Source organism: Protopterus annectens, chromosome 6.part0 (assembly GCF_019279795.1).
Source record: "Protopterus annectens isolate FY-2018-M chromosome 6.part0, PAN1.0, whole genome shotgun sequence".
NCBI lineage: Eukaryota > Metazoa > Chordata > Ceratodontiformes > Protopteridae > Protopterus > Protopterus annectens.
In genome coordinates, this window is record NC_056737.1 from 1,572,123,197 (window position 1) to 1,572,144,426 (window position 21,230).

A 21,230-nucleotide genomic window follows, 5' to 3' on the forward strand; every position below is an offset into this window, starting at 1 on the left:
ATAGTGCCGGGGTGCTCTCAGGAGCCTTGAACCAGGTTTCAGTTACAGCACAGACATCGATGTTCTCCATACTGAGAAGGGCCTCTATATAACTATGTCTGTATATACCTACATATACCTATATAGATTAATATCTGCTTACATATATGTAACTTGCTGTCTATATGTAGACATATAGGTGTAGACATATATGTGTATTGATGTAGCCATTTGCATGTATATATATATATATATATATATATATATATATATATATATATATTCATATATATTTATGTATATGTATATATTAAATATATATATGTGTGTATATATATATATATATATATATATATATATATATATATATATATATATATATATATATATATATATATATATATATAGATATGTTGTATCTGTTTAGATATTAATATATTTACACACACACACACATATATCTAAATGTTGGAATACATTCTCTGTACTGTTTAATGACTGGGCTGGATGATATGTTTTTGAAAACATCAGGGCTATGTATATCCGGCATGGCTTAGTGGCAAATCACTTTCTCTATGGTGTGCAGGGTCCTGGGTTCAAGTGTTGCAGAGGCTGTTTATTTTGTTGCTGTGCAAAACATGGGCTATTGGATACAGAGTGATTAAGGCACTTTAAAGCAGTTGTAAGTGGCTTTGCATGGGTTTGCGCTGAGTTAAGCACTGGTAACTTCCGGGTACAGTTTCATATACTCAGCTTCTAAATTGCTTATCCTTTGTAGGCATTGCTTACCCCCATGCAAGCAGGCTTAAACCTGCTTACTGCTGCTTAAAAGTGCTTACTCCCGCTTACCCCCACACTAATTTCTTTAAAAGAAAAGAAAAAAGGTTTGATAGGAAAGTGGTGAAAAAGGGGCATAAAGATGGAAAGCCAGTAGGGAAAAATAGCTAAGGATGTGCAGGAAGGGTTTAGGGAAGGTCCATAGCTGCCCATTTCTTCTACAGCAACAGCTGGGCATATACACTGAATTTGGAGGTAGATTTGGACACTCAAATCCCTGGGAGAGGTGTGAGGACAACAATAATAAGTTGTGATGCCAATTAGACCAGATTACATGTGTCCAGTGGACACATGTGTGAAATGGACAGCTATGTATGGGGCGAGATTTTTTTGTGGGAACAGATTGGCCTTTTTATCAGGTGAGAGTGGGATGTTGGGGAGGGGAAGTAGGTATATTTGGGGAGTTATGTTGGGTAGGTTAACAGACAAGACAAACAAGACATATACAGGGGCGGTATATGACACATGTGGGGGGTAAACAACTTGATGGGGAGGGGTGTTGGGATATGGCCGTTGCTTATTTTAAAGCTGTCTCACTATGTTAAACCCATTTAACATAGCGAGACAGGTTTAAAAAAAAAAAGCAACGGAGAAAGCAAGATCTCCGTTGTTTTTTACTGTTTCACTATGTTAAATGGGTTTAACATAACGAGACAGCTTTAAAATAAGCAACAGACATCTCCATTGCTTATTTTAAAGCTGTCTCGCTATGTTAAACCCATTTAACATAGCAAAACAGTAAAAAAGCAATGGAGATCTTGCTTTCTCCGTTGCTTTTGGCCACAGCTGCGGAAGGGCAGCAAAGAGGCATTATACAATGTCATTATTTAAGAAAAGTAATTGTTTCTTTTCTTAAATAATGTCGTAGTATAATAGCAATAACCCACTTCTGGGTGTGGGTAATGCGGGATTTAACCACGGTTGTCTTTGTTTGGTCCCTCAGGCTTCGCCCTTGGGACCAAACCACGCCAACCGTGGTTAAATCCCGCATTACCCACACCCAGGCATGGGTTATTGCTATATTAATCCCCTCTGCTTTTGCATTCTGCCCTTGTATTACAACACTGATATACGGATTTCCTAGACAGTTATGTGTTGTTGGACAGTGTGGGTGACAGTGATGTGTAATACCTCATTATTCAGAGCAACTGCATATCACTCTTGTATTTCTGGGCACAATGTTGGTATCTGACAGACCTGTGGGAGGACTGGTTATTAGCACTACCTGAATGTTCCCACACACAGTACCGGATTCCATGTTACTATTATGCATATGCATCTCACTCTGTTACTGTACACACTCTGACCACAGCTTGACAAGTTGTGGTATAAATGGGACATACGTGGCTTTTTAGTCACATAAGGTATTGAGGAGTTGCTAGTGTGCCAACTTTGTTCTCATAGCTGTGTGTCAATCAGTTGTATTTCCTGTTTGCTGCCTATACGTCTGGGATCATCCCACTAATTTCCCTGGGGGACAGGTTGATAGGCAACAGACATGGGCCACTTTACTAGACATTCTGGACATATCTGTACAGTTGTGGGGTATGATTCTGTATGCAGATTACTACCACTGGCAGGATTCGAATTGTGGCTGTGTATGCTAAAGTAACAACAGTTTAAATCTCAGTTGCATGTGCTATTCGGTTTATGTTGCCTGCATTTTCCCTGTTTACTGTCTATGTGTCTCTCAGTTGTACTAAATGGCCTCTGGGGATTACACCTGTCATATACAGGCATTCCTACTCATTCACTTTATAATGCACAGTGTGGGTAACAGTGCTTAATACTACAGTACTATTACATGATTGCATATCTACATTACCATATGATACCAGGATATACACATGCAATCCAGCAGTTTGACCTGTTTTGTCAGGCTATTACACTTTTATTGACTTACAACCATTATGAGACTCTTACTGCCATATTCTCTACTGTATGCAGTACTTGCCTTGATCAATACAAGATTTATACAAGCTATTAATGTACTACTACTTTTATTTTTATTTCCTATGACAGTAAATGCATGAGTATTACTGACTTGCCTCATGTCACAACTCGCCAGGCGATTGATGTGGGCCTCCTGGTTCATGGCCCGTTCCATTGCAGCTGTGGGGGACATAAGAGGAATATTTAGCCATACCTATCCATGATATACCTGAGCTGGCAATTATGACACACATACTGGGGTGATACTTACACACGTCTGGAACATCCCCTGATGCTCTAGCCTCTTGGAGCCACTCCTCCAAGAGGTCCACCTTCCGCCGCTTCAGGTCGGCATAGTGGTCCCTGACCTGCTCACTAGTTCGGGGTATGTCAGTGGCACTGGTTAGGTCACGGGTGAGACGGTCCCAGGCCTCTGCCTTATATTGGGAACCCTGGTACTGGCTCTGCAGCAGTCTCTGAGCATGGTCTTTAACTAGGAGTCCTGCCATGACCTTGGACTCCTGGATTCACCAGTGCTGCGCCCGGAAGTGCACACCTTCTCTCATTACTGCCATAGTGTCTGCAAGGGGAAGCTACAACCAGTTATGAGATGTGTTCCCACCTCTTGGGTTTAAGTAGGGCCAATTTCCCACACTTTTCTGTGATTGGCCGGTTTTGAAAAGGCTAAGCTATGGGCAAACCTGCTTACCTAGGGTTGGCATTGTTTAAAGGGGTATACCACTGGGCACAATGAGTTAGCTGGTCTACACATTGCTTACACCTCCTAAGCTGGCCTGTGCAATGCTTAGTGTTGCTTACATTAGACGTTGCATTATATTTCCTTTTGGGCATTGATTTCTTATTCATTGCATCTGATATATCTGCTTGGTATCCATGATTAATGTGAACGTACACTGTATGGGGTCCTTCTGTTTTATTGGGGACTTCAACACTTTATTACAATTACACCTCACTTCTAGGCTTACTGCTGTACTCCAGTTCACATATTTATGTTATGTAGTTGGTTATGGAACATATGACTGTATACTGATTCCTTTCACAGGTTCCGTTTGGTTTTACTATGGTGAGGACTTGTTTGCTGATACCTCATTCTTCTGTACTTTTGTGATGGTTTGGTGGTTAACTACTGTGACTATGGTGTATAGGGACCTGTGTTCGAGACCTGCATGTTTGTTTATTTTGCTGATAGCCAGAACAACGGCCATTGAATATAGAATGATTAAGGCACTTTTGAGCATTTATAAGTGGGTGTGCGTGGGTTTGCGTGACAGTAAGCACTGCTAACCTGTTGTTACATCTCCTTACAGAAGGTTAGCTTTGGTATTGCTTAGCCAGTGTAGGCATTGCTTACCGCTGAGCAAACGGGCTTAAACCCGCTTACTAGTGCTTAAATATGCTTACTACTGCTTATTTTTGCGTAAACCTGCTTACTAGTGCCTTATTCATTATGACACTTACACCTCACATGTGCATTTACTGCAGTACTCCAGTTCATAAAAATATACTATTTTGTGGGTTTTGCAACATGAATATTGATCATAGCATGCTTTGCCATGGATAATGGAATGTGCTGCAGTGGGACTTGAACCGGGAATGCCTGCTTCTAAGGCATATGCTCTGCCCACTACACTATTGCTATGCTCCATCATTTGCATATATCTTCCTTGTTATCCTCTTCAGCCATTTAAGCTACATTAACCGTAGCTAAGCGATGGGCACATCCACCTTATTGATGCACGTACGGTTATCGTTACTCTGACTTTTAAAAAAAAATAAAAGGGTTTCTTCATTTCGTTTATATATACTGTTGCTGTTGTACACAAGGGAGGCTGTTGGTGGGGATATGGGGACACTCAAAAAAAAAATACAAAACACTTGTACTCTGTATCCCTACATCCATTGTTACTTATATATCCCAACTCTGGGAACACAACACAGTGGGTTAGGGATCAATATCCTAATTCCTACTGTGCTATGATCCCCACAGTTCAGATTTCAGTAAAAAGAAACAGCGTTACATTTCCTTTTTGCTGGTTTGAGCTTACATGATTCACGCATTTGTGCTCAATCTTATAAGTGTCGAGCATCCAAGATTTTGTGGTTTCAGGTAGAACCATTTTTGATATAATATGGAATGAATATTTTACTTAAGAATGCTTTGAAGTGGAAAGCATTAGCTTGATTTTATTGTGGTGAACAGTTTGAGTCAGGTCTGATGCTTATAAACTCCATATAGACTTTTGTTGCCCATGGTTCAGTTATTTGCATGGCTTACATTTTTAATGTCCAGTTATATAAAGAGGCCAGAGTGGTTGATTGCATGTTCTGGAGCATTCCTCAGTTAACTTAGCTGTGGTCTAGTATAATTAATTTTCTGAGTGAAGTGGTTGAGTACAGAAATTCATCTGTGTAAACACTTACACTTAAGTCTGCTCCCCAGGGTCTGAGAGTTTCCATGTTTTTCAAGACCCTGGTATTAAGTCGGTCACCAATGGTTATGGGGCTGGATAGCAGGCTATGGAATTTAAACTCTGTGAAAAGCCTTACTGAAGATACACTGAGAAGCTTTATATTAGATTAGCTGTGGCCAGAAAAAAATGCAAAAAAGTCAATTTATTTTCAGTAAGATTTAAGGCCTGTGCATTGCTTGATTGTGAAACCGCAGCTCATGGCCCCTTGTAAGAACTTTTACCATGCTGTGAATTTTAAGAGGGCAGGGATGGAGACTCTTGGCTGACTGAAAGCCTGGAATGTCTTGCATATAGAGTATCATACAATTTCAGACATGCATGTATTTCTGAATGTGTATTGTACATATCTCATAACCTTGTTTCTATTAAAATAATGGAGAAGTAATGTGTTGGCATTGCTTGCCTGGATATTTATGTAAAGAAAAAAATCTTGCCAAGGCTGTGAAACTTGAAATATGCCATAAGGCTAACAAAAGCATTTAAAATAATGTTAAAAAAATTGAAGTAGTACTGAATGTGAATTACTCTAAGGAATATGGACATGGAAGTCATAATGCTGGAAAGTAACTCTAACACAAAATCACTGACCATGAGTAAGATGTTTAACCAACAACCCATAAATCATTAGCTGCAGATATTTAAAACAGAACCTGGGTATAAACACAATATTCAAGATGCATTCTCCAAGGACAGAAATATGAAAGTAAAATAAATAATATAAGTAGGCTGTGTCTGTTCATGTGCTTCTTATGGTAACATAGGACTAATGTAATGTATAAGATTAATGCTGAGAACATTGAATGCTAAATGACAAAATATTTGATCAACACCCATGCAAGACCTACAGTAAGAATCACCAACATTTGCAAAAAACAGAAATTATGCATCCATAGCCTGTATGTTTTCTCCTTGTATTCTCATAGAAAGCAGGTTGATAGAGACAGTAAATTCTGGAAAAGTGTCTGGGTATGAGAGTGGTCCTGTGTGAGAAAACATGTCATGTATACTAGCAAGTAAGACGCAGATCTGTTGGGCATGGGACAGGGTATGTAGAACATAATTTTATTAATGTTTCAGCTCCTGAATAATTCTACTTCTTTGTTGTTGATCTTCCTAAATTGGTTTAGCAGGTGTAAACCTTTCAATAGTCGGTTGTTGTATCTTACACTCAATTCATCAAGGGGGCTAATTCACATTAATGCATGCCCTGATTTTTCTTTTGCTGCTTAATAGATATTTTTTGTTGATGTGATCTAATATTTCAAGCAATATTAACATAGATCTGATCGCAGTGTCAACAGCATTGTTACATGTACTTATTACAGGAATCACAGTTCTTGTATGAACCCATTCTGGTATGTGCTGAACATTTCTGTGTTAGATTTGCTGTTGTATTATTCCCTCTTACAAATGCACTAATTGCTTGTTTACTGTTCATTGCAATAACACTAATACATAATGTTTGCACATTTATTATTTCAGCTGATGTGCAGTGTTTCGGGGGTGACTGTTTTGCTTTGGCATTTGGTGTCCCTGCTGCACTCATGGTAGTAGCATTGGGTAAGTCATATTAAGAGTATGTTAAGTACAGTTAAATATATATAATGCACTGTGTTCCATGTTGATTAGTATTGCTAATGCTAGAAAGTTGCATGCCATAGTTATTCCTATAATAGTGATATCTGAATATTGTAATGACAATGTAACTGTGTCACTTCTGTGGAACTGTAGCACATGATTTCAACGATCTTCTGGCATGTGTCTAGAATATCCATTTGAACCAACAGAAACTTGAATTTGGGCATGAACCTTGATTGTCCAAAAGTTGACAGGAGTATGTAACAGTAAGAGCTCATAGGTAGTTTTTCACACCTGGTGCATGGGGAGGGGTGGGCTTTTTTTGGCAGACACACTTTCACTGAGAGGAGGATGCATAGCATTCTCAAAAGACCCACAAAAATAAAAGGGGAACAAAGAAGATGACTCCTGTGTCATTGATTAGGCTGGCCTTTGAGAAACATTATGTGTAGCAGATATGAGCATCTGTGCCACCCCAGTCTATTCAAGGTCACTGGGCACATCAGCTACAATAACTGCTTGGCTTGGACAAGCTGCATACTATTGGATTAGTATTGCCAACAGCTATATAAAGTTTAAAGATTTGTATAAAGGTAAGATGGTCCCTCTAGTGTGCAAAAGGTAATTATTTTGATTTTTCTAAGTCTTTTAAAGACATTTCTTTGTGCAGACTGATGCATTGGGTAAAATGATGAGAGATGTGTCCTTCCTTATTCCTCTAGGTAATCATGACTACAGTTAGACAACTGAGGCAGGGCCAGTCATTGACAGGCTAATCACCCAGCTTGTACCCCAAATCTAGATTACTGGACATTAAGGTTTCTGCATCACTTTTCCAGGGACAGGTGTTTAATCCTAGCTTTTTGCAATTTTCTAAGTGGAGTTTATATATCTTTCCTGTATCTGTTCCAGCTTCATCTAGGTAATACATTTTCCCAGTTTCCAAAAACATGTTAGTTCCTTAGCTGCTGTAAACTGTCTAGACATTACAGAGTCGTTAAAATGAGATATCATCTTTAGTGATACTGTTAGGGATAGGGATTTTAGTACTGTAATGTGGAGGGTTAGATTTAGGAGCAGGGGTAGGGTTAGGGTGAAATTTAGCTCATATGAGAAAGGTGGTGCCTTAGTGAGAGTCAAAATTCCCTTACCAGCACTTACTCATATGTGCTAAACCTAACATCTAGTTTGCAATGGTTCTTTTGTTTTCTTCTGTTAGACTTACTGTGTGTGGTCCAGTTCAGGATATGTCTTCCTAACAAGGCTGCAGAGAGATCAGCAACATGACTTCACTGTTTAACAAACTACTGCATCTGAAAAAGAGAGAAAAAAGTCAAGAAAGCTATTTTTTTCCTTGCACATAAGGTGCCTAGCTGTTCCAGCTGTTTTGGAATTGCCTGTTACTATTTTACATTGTTTTAGATACTGGGAACTTTAGTTACATTCCCTGTGCTTTTGTTGCATTGTCTGCATTACTTGTATACCATCTTAGACATTTTCAGCTAATAATGCCTTGTCTAATATTGTTAAGCTGTTTTATTTTATTTAATACTGTTTTGTTCTATTTAAATCAATGCCTTTAGCAAATCTGCTTGGCCAGGGTTGGCAGTCATCTTTGAATCAGCTGTGAGCAATCGAAGACTTAGACTGATACAGAATCTTGGTGCTCCACAGCATTTGGGCTTCAGATTACACCTAGTTTTTATTAGTTCTTTTGGTTACTTTTATTGGATTTACTGTGCGGGGCCCAACTCATTCTATGTTTTCATAACAAAACAGCAGGGAGCTCAGTCATGTGCCTAATGGCTGTTGCATCTGAAAAAGAGAGGGGAAAAACATGAAAGCTAGTTTTCTTTGTCTGCAATTAAGTTGCCTAGCTATTTTAGATCATTTTGTATTGATCATTACTATATTATACTGTTTTAGATGTTTGAAACTGTTTATGTATCTGTTTATGTATTGCCTGTACTGATTTTATATCATCTTAGTCGTTTTCAGCTAGTGCTGCCTTACTTGATATTGCTGGTTGCACTTTTGCCATTATGTGCTCTTCTGTTATGTTTAACAGTATTTTCTTCTATTTAAAGCATTACATTGAGTGACTCTGCTTGTCCAGGGGTGGCAGCCATTTTAGAATCAGTTGTGTCATCTAACTGAGAGTTAGATTGATTGATGCAGGTTCTGAGTGCTCTACAGTACTTGGGCTTCAGATTATACCTAGTTTTCATTGTCTATTTTGTTTCCTTCTATTGGATTTACTGTGGGATGCTGTTTTTTGCACACTGGAGTGGTAGTAATATTTCCATAGGGATTAGTAAATGCAAGTACAATTCTCTCTTTATGTACTACAGGAAAGTTATCTTCTTATATCATCTGTGAGATACTTATAAATTTCTACTTTATCTAAACTGTATGCACTGAGTTGCATGAGGACCCTCTTAGCTGTGCTGGTCTACACAGCCTGACTACCAGCTGCACTGAGCAACACTTCCACAGATGTAATACTTCCCCAGCTCCTCTTTTGATTCTCACCTACTTTAAATCAAGCAAAGACATCCCTCTTTCAGCTAGCTACATGTAGTGAGCTCAACACTGTCTTAAGCACACTCCAACATATGCAACATCCACAGACTAGAAACTCTAAGCCAGTTTATGCTGATGCCATTACAGAATCTTTACTCATGTCTCCTACTACTCTGAAGACTAGTAATCAGCCTAATCCCTCAAATTTCCTGCACACAGCCCAGCATCAATAGCTCATATCCAAAGTACAGCACACTCTTGATTCTATAAGACATATAAACACTAACAGGGGTCCCATAATTAACATGCAGAAGTCCTTAAGGCAGCAAAACCAAGCAAGTTCATCTGTCAATGTTCTTGTTCTAGGTTATTCTATAGCTAGACACACTGATGCTCCACACACCAGGCTAAGCAAGACAGGGTATCAGGTATTTATCTCGCAGGTGCCAGAATACATAATGTCACTAAGGCCCTGTCTCTTCATCCCAGGTACACATATGATCATATGGGTTGATCATTGCACATGTAGTAGTGAATGACTTGAGATGTATCTCCTTGGATTATATGAAGAAGGACATGATTTCTGAATATGCATCTGGAAAGAAAGTAAAACTAGTATTGAGCAGTATCCTATGACTTTAGTTTTTGGCTTAACTACTGGTTTCATTATAGACAAATAGATATCATCCTTGTTTGAGATGGTTGACAAACCCAGCTGTTTTGCTAGGGATAGCCTGCAGCTCTCTCCCTGTAGCTTCAATACACTGGATAAGACGTTTTTCTCCCATAATGAATTTTTTAGGCAAGGCCATTTTTCTCATATTACCCACATCCATCCACAGTCAAAATCAAGTAAAAGTAGCACTGCTCGATGCTAGAACCCAATGCAAAAAGCTGCACACCTTACAAGCATTCCCTTACCTTAAAAATATTGATGTATGTGTACTTACTCATGGTATAAGACAGTGAAAGCACTCCTGAAGTGCAGGGTTTTAATGCCTACCAGTTCTTCAGACCAAATGCCAAATTGGATGACGTAGCTGGTGTGGGCATATTTATGTTTCTAAGAAATCATTGCATCTCCAGACTCATAATGCAGGACGATAACATAGAATTCTTCCACATTCTTCTTAAATTAAACAAAACCCAGTCTCACACAGCATCCAACTACAGTTCCCCTTCCATAATACCAGCAGACCATGAGGCATATTTTAAGAAACTGACTTCTCTCACCATATAACCTAACACTATCCCTAAGTTGGGTAACTTCAACTATCCCTCCATTAACTGAGGAAACTTCACCACCACAAAACAATAAGTGGAGAAATTCCTATATTTCATTAATGTCAACTCCTCAGACCAATTAGTCCAAATCCCAATTAGGGGCTCTAAATTATTAAACCTCTTTCTCACAAAAGTAATCTTGCCCATGCTTAGAACCCACATTTGCTATATCATTGCCCAAATCTGACCATTGTGCAGTGACATTTACTCTAGGTGTGAGACCTGTGTCACCTTGGAGCCCCTTCCATCTTCAGAGGCTCTTATAAGGCAAATCTACTGCAGCTAACTGATGGCTTGATGAAATTCAAATGCCCCCTCACCTAGATGATCCTGCCTCAACCTATGCAATTTTCATGGATAAATTTTATGCCCATCACTTGACCCCTTGGCCCACATAAGACATAAATATAGTAAAAAAATGTAAGACTTGAGGGCAGATAACATTTAAATATGTTAGTTGGATAACTGAAAAAAAGTTTTATATAACATAGATTTCAAACTTTTTAAAATTTTGCACACATTTACATTTGATGGACTGTCCTAAACAGTAAAAGCAAACTTAAGACTACATCAGCTAGAGAGAAGCACAGAATGATCAGCAAAGATCTTAGAAACAAAATGATCACCAGTACGTCTCCACTAACTTTCTCTCTCTCTCAAGCATTCAATACTGTGTCCCACTCAGAGCTAATCCCAAGACTTACCTGTCTAAGACTTATCTACAAAGCCATCCAACGGTTTACATCATGCCTCAGTAACAGAACCCGAAGAGTGAAATGGAACAAGACTAATTTTCCATTCTTTACTATCCTAGTTGATGCCTCTCATGGTTCCATCCTTGTAATGCTATTCAATATCCTCCACAATAACCTCTTATCATTAGTAACACATTTAACATTTGTGTAATTTGTTGATGATTATACTAAAATCTGTTTTTCACCTACTACTCATGAGGTACAACTGTATGATCAGCAAACTATCTCTACTGTGGAAGCATGGCTTGAGAACTTCAAACTTGTTCTCAATTCTAATAAATATTAACTTATGCTCTTCTTATCAAAACCCTTTACGTCATAACATCTCCCTACCAACTGAACTGAAGTGTAGAACTAGCATTGAACTAGTTATACAAAACAAGCTACTTGGATCCCTTGATGGGCAGTTACAATTTGATCTACATACACAAAATAGAATATTAAAAAAAAAAACTTCAAAAACTGTGGCTTCTTTATTTAACTTAGCAATACCTATCCAAAACAGGACACATTTGCATTGTTCCTTCCTTCCTTCTTCCCTGTTTATTGCCTCATTTATCCTTACAAACATTCAGTCAACATAACTAACAAAACTAGAACAGACCTATCATAAAAACACAAAATTTGACACTAAGCTTCCCCACACAACACACTACTGCATTTCACTTAAAGAACATAATTGGCTGAAATTTTCCAACCTCCTAAGATTCATCCAACTAAAAACTACTCAAAACATCCTTAGTCTTCAAAGAAAATGTCCCTTCATTTCATGAGATGGTACTTCCCTACCTGCCTTCCCTACCCTAAGATCCACAGAAAAATGCCTGATGCCATCAGCCCTTTTCATATTGCAAGTTTGTAGACAAAAATATGGAACTCTACCAATTTCACACCACAGATTAATTTACCCTAATCATTTTAAATACAGGCCCCAAAATACCTAAAAGATTCCTAGATTTGCAGCTATATTGACCCACCTTAACTACTTATAAATACCCCTTTGTCTATGTATACTTTTATCTCACTGTAGTATGAAGCAAGATATAAAACCATCCTAAGACATTTCTTTGGCAAACCCTTTATTTCCACTATAACTCTCAGTAGTCTTATATGTAAAGCCATGGAAAGAATTATCATGGAGATGATCAATAGAGATATAGTAAACCTCCAGACACTGGACCCAACCAAGTTTGGTTTCATAAGGGACAGATCATGCCTACTCAACCTGGTGGACTTCTTTGAGAATGTCACCAAAGCAATAGATGAGGGCAAAATTGTTCACACTGCGTACCTTGACCTGACCAAGGCATTTGACACAAACCCCACTCAGGCATTGTTGACAAACTCAGGAGGTTAAGTACAAACCCATATGGCACCCAGTGGATAGCCAGCTGGCTCAGAGACAGGATCCAAGAAGTTAGAATTGGGGAGTCCACCTCTACAAAGAAGCCAGTCACAAGTGGAGTCCCTCAGGGATTAGTCCTTGGCCCACTCCTTCTTGGAATTTACTTCTCAGAAGTCAAGACCAATGTCACTGGTCTCTGGCTGACTAAATTTGCAGATGATTGTAAATTATGAGCTGTCATTGAATCTCACACTGACTCAAATGTTCTCTAGGAGGGGCTGACACAGACAAACAAATGGTGTCCGACTCATGGACTAAAACTAAATGCCAAGAAATGCATAATAGTATCCTTTGGGAAGTCATCCATCCCTGGTAACTATCACATTGACAACACACCCCTTAGAGTTGACCCAGTAGTCAGGGACTTGGGGCACATATAGATAGTAATTTAACCTTTGATTATCACATGTCTACAGTGGTGAGGAAATCATTCTATGTTGCGCAACATACAAACAAAGGTATGGCATCTAAGTCTAAGGAAGTCATTGTTCCACTGTATTCAGCATTCATCAGACCTAACATTGAGTACAGTGCCCCCTTTGGTAGGTACCTATCCAGGCACATCCAACAACTGGAATTTCCACAGAGGTTCCTCACTAAAAGAATACAGGATATAAGTAAAATCTCCTTTGCAGACCACCTCAAGGCCCTATCCCTGTATTTTGTCTCCTACAGGCTTTTGAGGGGAGATCTATGTCTGGCATACAGGGCATTGTCAGACCCCACTCTGATGGACTGCCTGCATATCCACAAAACAAACAGTAACAGAATTACCCTCTGTAAAGACTTAAACCTTGCCTCTGATGTAAACAGGACCTGCTGGAGAGATAAGTATGTATCACAGAGACTACCCCATCTATGGAACAGGCTCCCCATCCATGTGAAGCAGAGTTTCTCCCTAATACAATTCAAGTGCAACTTGGACAATTGGATGTGAAACCAGAAATTTATCCCTGGTTTGGCACCTATGTCTCTGTTGCAAACAGGTAACCTGTAAATGGTTCATCTTCCAGGCCCATGCTTACACTTATCAAGGGTATCAGCACTCCTCAGAGATTTGGGATGCATGGCTAGGCTTAAAAAGGCCCTTGTGGTTGTTAGCCTAGTAAACACCTATGAACCTGTATATATATGTGTGTATATATATATATATATATATATATATATATATATATATATATATATATATATATATATATATATATATATATATATATATATATATATATATATATACACACACACACACACATCCTGTTTAGGGCAGATAAAATTTAAATATCTTAGTTGGATAATTGAAAAGAGTTTTATATAGCAAAGGTTTCAAACTTTGAAAATTTTGCACATATTTAAAATAAAACTTTTGTTAAGGTTTGAATAATGTTGATTAATTAATTATATAAATTACATTTTTTGTTATTGAAGTGTTAGGAAGTTACAGGTTGCTGTTCTGATGAAGTTCTGTTTTTTGAGGAATGAAAACGGTTAATTGTCTAATAAAATATACAAGTGTAATTCTATACTGAGTAGTGTTTTTTTTTTGTATGATTATTTATATACACACAAGGATAATTTTTTTGTGGTTACTGCTTTAAGTTTATCAATGCAATATGTCACAGGATTTGTATTCCAGCAAATTGATGAACAAGATGAAAATGTGTTTTAGCACAAGGGAACAAAACATTTACTGATTTAGCATTACTTATTCAACTGACAATTGAAGTAGCTACTAATACTAAGCGTTATTAAGTTGTTGCAGCACAAAAGTAGCATTAATGCAAGTGATGACAGAATTGCTTCAAACCTGGTGACTATGGATTTAGCTATTTAAAATAGTATAATTTATTCTTCTAAGTCTAAAGGAATTATTAATAGTGATGATACACTAAGCTTCTGACTAATATGTGGTTTAAAGAGAACTTTTCATTTAACCATGCACTGGAGTCAGGAACAGGTGCAACTACTGAAACCTTTAAAGAGAAAATTTATCAACTTGAGAAAAAAATTGAAAAAGTATAGTTGTCTGCAGTTCAACAATCTATTTTTTTAAGAACTGCATTCAGGTATGTCATTTTCCAAAAGGGCTGAGATTGTACGAGTTACCCAACAGCTTACAAAAAAGGGGCATTGCTACAGGGAGAGCTTTTGGACTTTTTTGATTGTATGGGGATAAAACTCATGCAGCTACTGATAAGAGATAACACCAGAATGATGGAGAAGCTTAAGAAAGAAATTTGAAGACTACAGGAATGTATTACCAAGGATTTACTATTTGATTTCTACAATGATGTTTATAACAAGATCTTTTCTAATACTGAGAGAAATTGTGACAATTGGGAGGGTGGCTTAATGGCTAAGGTGTTTGCCTTACAAACACAAGGTGCAGGGTTTGAGTCTCACAAGGGATAATTGGCTAGGCTTAAAATGGCTCGCAAGGGCAGTTAGCTTAGTACTAAACTACTACTAAACTAAATTTATGTAAAAGAAAGGAATTAAAGCTCAAGAGGGAGGAAAATGATTTTAAGACTAAGACAGCATACCCTATATTCAAGTGAGTCAATAAGAAGAAACCTCCTTTGGGGTGGAAGATTTGAAAACAGCTGTGGATTACACTGATGCTAATGAGAAACAAGGTGATCAGGAAGCACCCATCGGGCAATCACAACAATTGGAAGAGAAAAAAAGAACAAATATGTACTTAAGGGAGAATTTGGGACCCCAGACACATAACTATTACCAGGGAAGCAGGAATGCAACAGAAAAAGAATGACATCACAACTAAGACAGGGACAGGGGAGAGGAAGACATTAAAAGAATTGTAACAAGGTACTGTGTTTGATTATGGAGGCTTTAGAATATTTAATTACATGCATTTAAGCATTACTCCTATTTATGGTAAATTGTTCTCAAAAAGGTTTACATTCGCTCCCAGTAATGCGCTAAATTTACTTGATACCATTATTGAACTTAAATTATACACTAGAAAATTGAACTTGGAACATTTTTTGACACAAAGCTGAAAAATGAATTACGTGGTCCAGACTTGTGCATAAAAACACTTTTAACCCTCCTTTGATACTCTCAATAGCTTCATATGAAAAATTATGTGAACAGGATTATTAGACAAATATTTAGAGACAGTTTAAAGGTTGATGGGTATTACAACCTGATATGTGATGAGAAGGTTTTGGTAAATGAGTTGAGAAACAATCATTTTATTCCTATCTTAAAACTTGATGAAGAAGGTGGGACAGTGTTAATGAACACCTATAAGTATTCACGTAAGATGTTGAAATATTTACATAATGATGCATATTTTATGATTGCCTCTTTAAATCATGCCAATATTTCCTTTTCTAGAACTGATTTAATTTTGAATGATATATTTTGAAAATAATTTCCCCCTCAAATTAATGGAATATTTCATGGTTAAGAAACCTTTGGTTCCCTTTATATTTGTTATTCCCAAACTGCACAAGAATATTCAGGACTCACACCTGAGGCCTACTATGGCAGCAGGAGTTCTAAGGCTGAACCTTTGGACAAATATGCTAATTTTAGGTTTAAAAGATTTTTTTAAAGTTAAAACATGTTTTAATTGATTCATGGCACTTTTTAAAGGAAATTGGTGAAACTGCCTTTTATAAGGAAGTATTTTTAAGAAGAATAGATGTGAAGGATCTATTCCTAGTAGCACCTCATAATATTGGTTTAGAATGGTTTTATGAGGCCATGGTTCAGGCAAGTAATTTGACAAATAATGAAATTAAAATATTGCATTTATTTATGGAATTAGTATTAAGTAACAACTATGTGGATTCTGAGGGGGAATATTATAAACACATAAAAGGTGTAGCGATGGGGGCAGCAGAAGCAACACATTTTGCAAATGTAGTATTGTGCTGGTCAGAAAGAAATTTTGTATTCCCTTCAGTACACAAGCAATATATATTCATAGGTTCATAGGTAGGTACTAGGCTATCAGCCCAAGGGCCTACGCAAGCCTAGCCAACAAGGTTCCCTGGCTTATGCCACCCAAGAAAGTTATTTTCCTGTGCCACTGATGAGCAGAGACACAGAAGTGATCCCCGGGGTGTATTTCCTATTTCCCATCCACTCAAGATTTTTCTTGAAGAGTGATAATGAAGAACTTTGCTTGACATAGATGGGTAGCCTGTTCCAGAGTATGAGAAGTCTCTGGGATAGGAATCTATCCCTCCAGCATGTCCTGTTTATTGTGGTAACAAGGTTTAGGTCCCTAGAGCGTGTAGCTCGGAGGGATTGGGATTTCTTTAGGTGTTGCATGTTCAACAGCTCTGGGTTTGATATAACTTTATATGTTAGGCAGAGATCACCTCTGAGTAGGCGATATGCTACGGAGTAAAGCTGGAGTTTTTTGAGGCAGTCAGTGTAGGGCATTTGTTTGAGTCCAGTAATCCTCTTTGTGAGGTACTTCTGTGGCCCTTTCAGCTGCTGCAGATGTCTTGTGAGGTACATTCCAAAAGGGGCGTTGTACTCTATAATGGGTCTAATGAGTGATGATCAAATATTTCACACTTTTGGATGAAATATTTATAATGTGGACAGGGGGTATTGATAAACTCAACGAATTTATGGATTTTAGTTTTACAGTAGAATATAGTGACATTAGTTTAAATTCCTTGATATGACTATTATGGAGAATGTTGGACAGCAAAGATATGAATCTAACATTTATAGGAAACTGACATTTTGTATTAGTTATTTACATTATTCATGTAGCCACTCTATGTGGCAGAAGAAAATTTTAATTAAATGACAAATTACTAGTCTTTCCAGACATTTCTGAGGATGTATCATTTTATAATGAGATGGAAAAATTAAAGGTAAAGTTTTTTTCAAATAAATTACCCCAAGGCATTGGTTGCTGAGGAGGTGGTTAGGAAAAAGACCACCATTTTTTAACCTATTTTAAAAGTCCCTGGAAGTGTAGTGTTTAAAGAACAAAAGGATAGGTATTTTTGTAAAGTAATGTTTGTAAAGCAAAGCTTGGGCAGCACAGTGGTGCAGCAGTTAACAATGTTGCCTCACAGCAAGAGGTTCTCTGGTTTGATTCTTGGCTGGGGTGCCTTCTGTGTAGAATCTACCTGTTCTACATTCATGTTGGTTTCCTTCAGGTACTCTGGTTTCCTCCTACATTCCAAAGAAATGTGGCTGGAGTGCTTGTCCCTGAGCCTTTGGTGAAAATAGGGTCTGTCAGACTTTCCTTGTCAACAAATAATAAATAAATAATGGCATTACCATTTGGAAGAGCATATTTCAAGCATTTGAGTTAGAAGAAAAGTTGGTTAAAAATCCTAACATAATTTATATAAAAGGGTGTTGTGTCTTTTCCCAGTTAGGGGTCGCCGCAGCGGAACTCCGGTCCGCTAATGATTGGCAGTAGATTTTTACATGCCGAGTTGCCGACCCTGATGCACAACCTTCAACGAAGGCACGCCCATTCACGCATGTCTCCACACAGAAGATGCTTTAGCTGAGAATCGAACAGGACAACGTCTTACTGTGAGGTGACAATGCTACCGCAGCACCACCACCGCAGTTAATTAAAGTAAAAATATTAAATCTTATTTGGAGGATAAGAGGAATAGTAAAAATAAGTTGAGTAACAAAAAAGGGATGGTGAAATTCAGAGCAGGTTTGTTTTGCCATTACATTAAGGACAGTATCAATATAGTTATTGGCGGTTTCCTGAAAGTGGTAGCTAATCATAGAAAATATAATTGTACTGCAGATGGGGTAGTTATGTGGCTACTGATACAACATGCCCCTCTTTTTATGTGGGGGATATGAATCAACCCTTAGGACTAGAATTTATCAATATTTATATGCAATTAGAAAAAATATATAGAAAAATGCTTTGAGTTCACATTTGCAGAAATGCTAACGATTTAAGATATGCATTTTTTTATATTCTAGAAAATGTCAAAAAGAAATGTTAGAGTGGGTAATTGGGATACTTAACTAGAGTCTCGAGAACTGTTTTGGAATATTTTTATTAAATGCTACAAAGACTCCTGGTTTAAGCAACAGGCTATCTATTCACCATGTTTTGGACTTGAGAGCAGATAACATTTAAATGTGTTACTTGAATAATTGTAAAAAGTTTTATATAACATAGATTTCAAACTTTTAAACTTTGCACACATTTAAAAAAACTTTTTATTAAGGTTTGAATGATGTTGAGTAGTTAATAATATCAATTACATTTTTAGTTATTTAAGTGTTAAAAAGTTACATGTTACTGTTATGATGAAGTTCAGGTTTGGAGGAAAGAAAGTGCTCAACCATCTAATAAACTATTGGTGTATAATTTGAATACTGAAAGGTATGTCTTTTTTATGTTTTATATTTATTGTGGATAAACTAATCAAATGAAAAGAAAAGGCTTAGGTAACCTGCTGGATACCAAACTGGTTCATGGATGGATCCCATCAAATCAAGTTTGGGGGCTCCCTCTCCACCAAAAAACATGTTACCAGAGGGGTTTCTCTTAGCTCTGCACTAGGTCCATTCCTATTTGGTATCTATTTCTCTAATGTACAAGACCAGACTAACACAAAAGGCCTCTGGATGAATACATATACATGGATGACTATAAAAATGGGGTAGCTTACCCGACTCCTCCTCTATCGCAAGGTAGAAGGTTTTCAGGTCAGGTGACCACTAATAATGCAGAAAATGACTGTAATAACCTACTGATTACTGGTCCAGTGTTATCCCAGGCAGGACCCTCATCAAGCAACCAGAGGGCCAGTTGTCTGGATGATGGTTATCGAATGGTTGATAACCAACACTCTAACAGGGGTGTTAGTGGGAATCAACAGGATAGAGATAGCTATGAGGAGGATCCTTTTTCCAACAAGGGCCAGAATCATCAACGGAGGTACAATATGAGGGGGAACATGGCCAGGAAAGAAGTCAACAAGTGCAACAGGTAGATGCCAAACCCATTATTCTGGCCAATACGTGTGGTGATTTTAAAATTTATAACTTTTCAAGTTTTGAGATTGATCCAGAAGTCAGTGACATTTTTTGTAGAGGTCTGACCTTTGTTCCCTCTGAACATTTTAGGTTGGTTGAAACATTAGTTGACCTTAAACTTTACACACGAAAGTTAAACTTGGCATTACTGTTGGGAGGTGGTCAACCAACTGAACGTTTAACAGCAACTAGTACTTTTAATCCACCCTTGTACAACACTTTGTCTTTATTTGAACACACATGTGAGTTCGATTTCAGAAACTTACACAAGAGTTGTATGGGTCAGAAGGTTGGAAATTTGACCACCAAAGAAGTGGAATATTTGAACGCATTGAAGGCATTGCCTGTCCACATTATAAAACCAGATAAAGGAGGTGGACTGGTGATTATGGACAGCAACGACTATAACAACAGAATGCAGGTGGTCTTAAATGGTGGGACATATGAAGTGTTGAGTATTGATGAGATGAACACTGCATATAGAAGGATTAATTCCTACATTAATGATTTATTTATTGAAGGCATGTTTGATTTGGATGTATTTAACTACCTTACAAACCTCAACCCTAGGACATCCTCTCTATATGGTTTGCCCAAGTTACATAAGAATCTCCATGATCCCCCCATGAGAGCTTTAGTTAATGCTAGGTCTTCTATCACCTATGCAGATGCGAAATATGTTGATTCTATATTAAAAAAGTATGTGGTGAAAGAAAACCACATTTGTAAGGACTCTTGGGCCTTTCTAGCTTCAATAGAGAACTTTGGTTTCAACATGGACATCATGTTCATCACCATAGATGTAATTGATTTGTACTTTTCTATCCCACATGAGGTTGGACTAGATTGGGTGGTTGAAAGGATGATATACCATGGTGAAAATGGTAGGGAAATTAGATTGTTCCAAGAGTTAATGGATATTATATTGAAAAACAATTTTGTGATGTTTAATAACAGTATTTACAAACAGGTAGTGGGTGTAGCTATGGGCTCACTGTGCAGAGGGAGTTATGCCAACCTAGTGATGGCCCAATGGGAACACCAGACCATCCTAGGTAATAGTAGGGTTATGGATAAAGTCAAACTCTACACTAGGTTTTGGATGATGCCTTTATTATGTTTAAAGGCTCAGAGATGGTAGTGCATGAGTTTGTAAAATATCTCAATAGTAGTACACCGTTTCTCAAGTTCACCTATGTATGTCATGAGAGCGCTATTACTTATTTAGATGTAGATTTAAGGAAAGATATGATCAATAACTGGTTTGTAGCACGAATACACCATAAGACCACTTATTCTAATACCATGTTACACTACAGCAGTTGTCATCCTTTGCACCAAAAGAGATCTGTTTTGAAAGGTCATTTGGTAAGACCAACAAGAATGACAACTGAGGAGTCCAGCTTTTTGGACGAGTGTGAG

General features: G+C 37.7%; 1 protein-coding gene across 1 annotated transcript in view; it reads left to right on the top strand.

The window, feature by feature from the left end:
• Window positions 1–21,230, top strand: part of LOC122804006 (solute carrier family 15 member 2-like) — a 748,008-nt gene that overhangs the window by 260,159 nt on the left and 466,619 nt on the right. Inside the window, exon 7 of the mRNA XM_044073688.1 lies at window positions 6,723–6,800. Coding sequence (XP_043929623.1) covers window positions 6,723–6,800 — 78 coding nt within the window. The remainder of the gene's footprint in view (window positions 1–6,722; window positions 6,801–21,230) is intronic.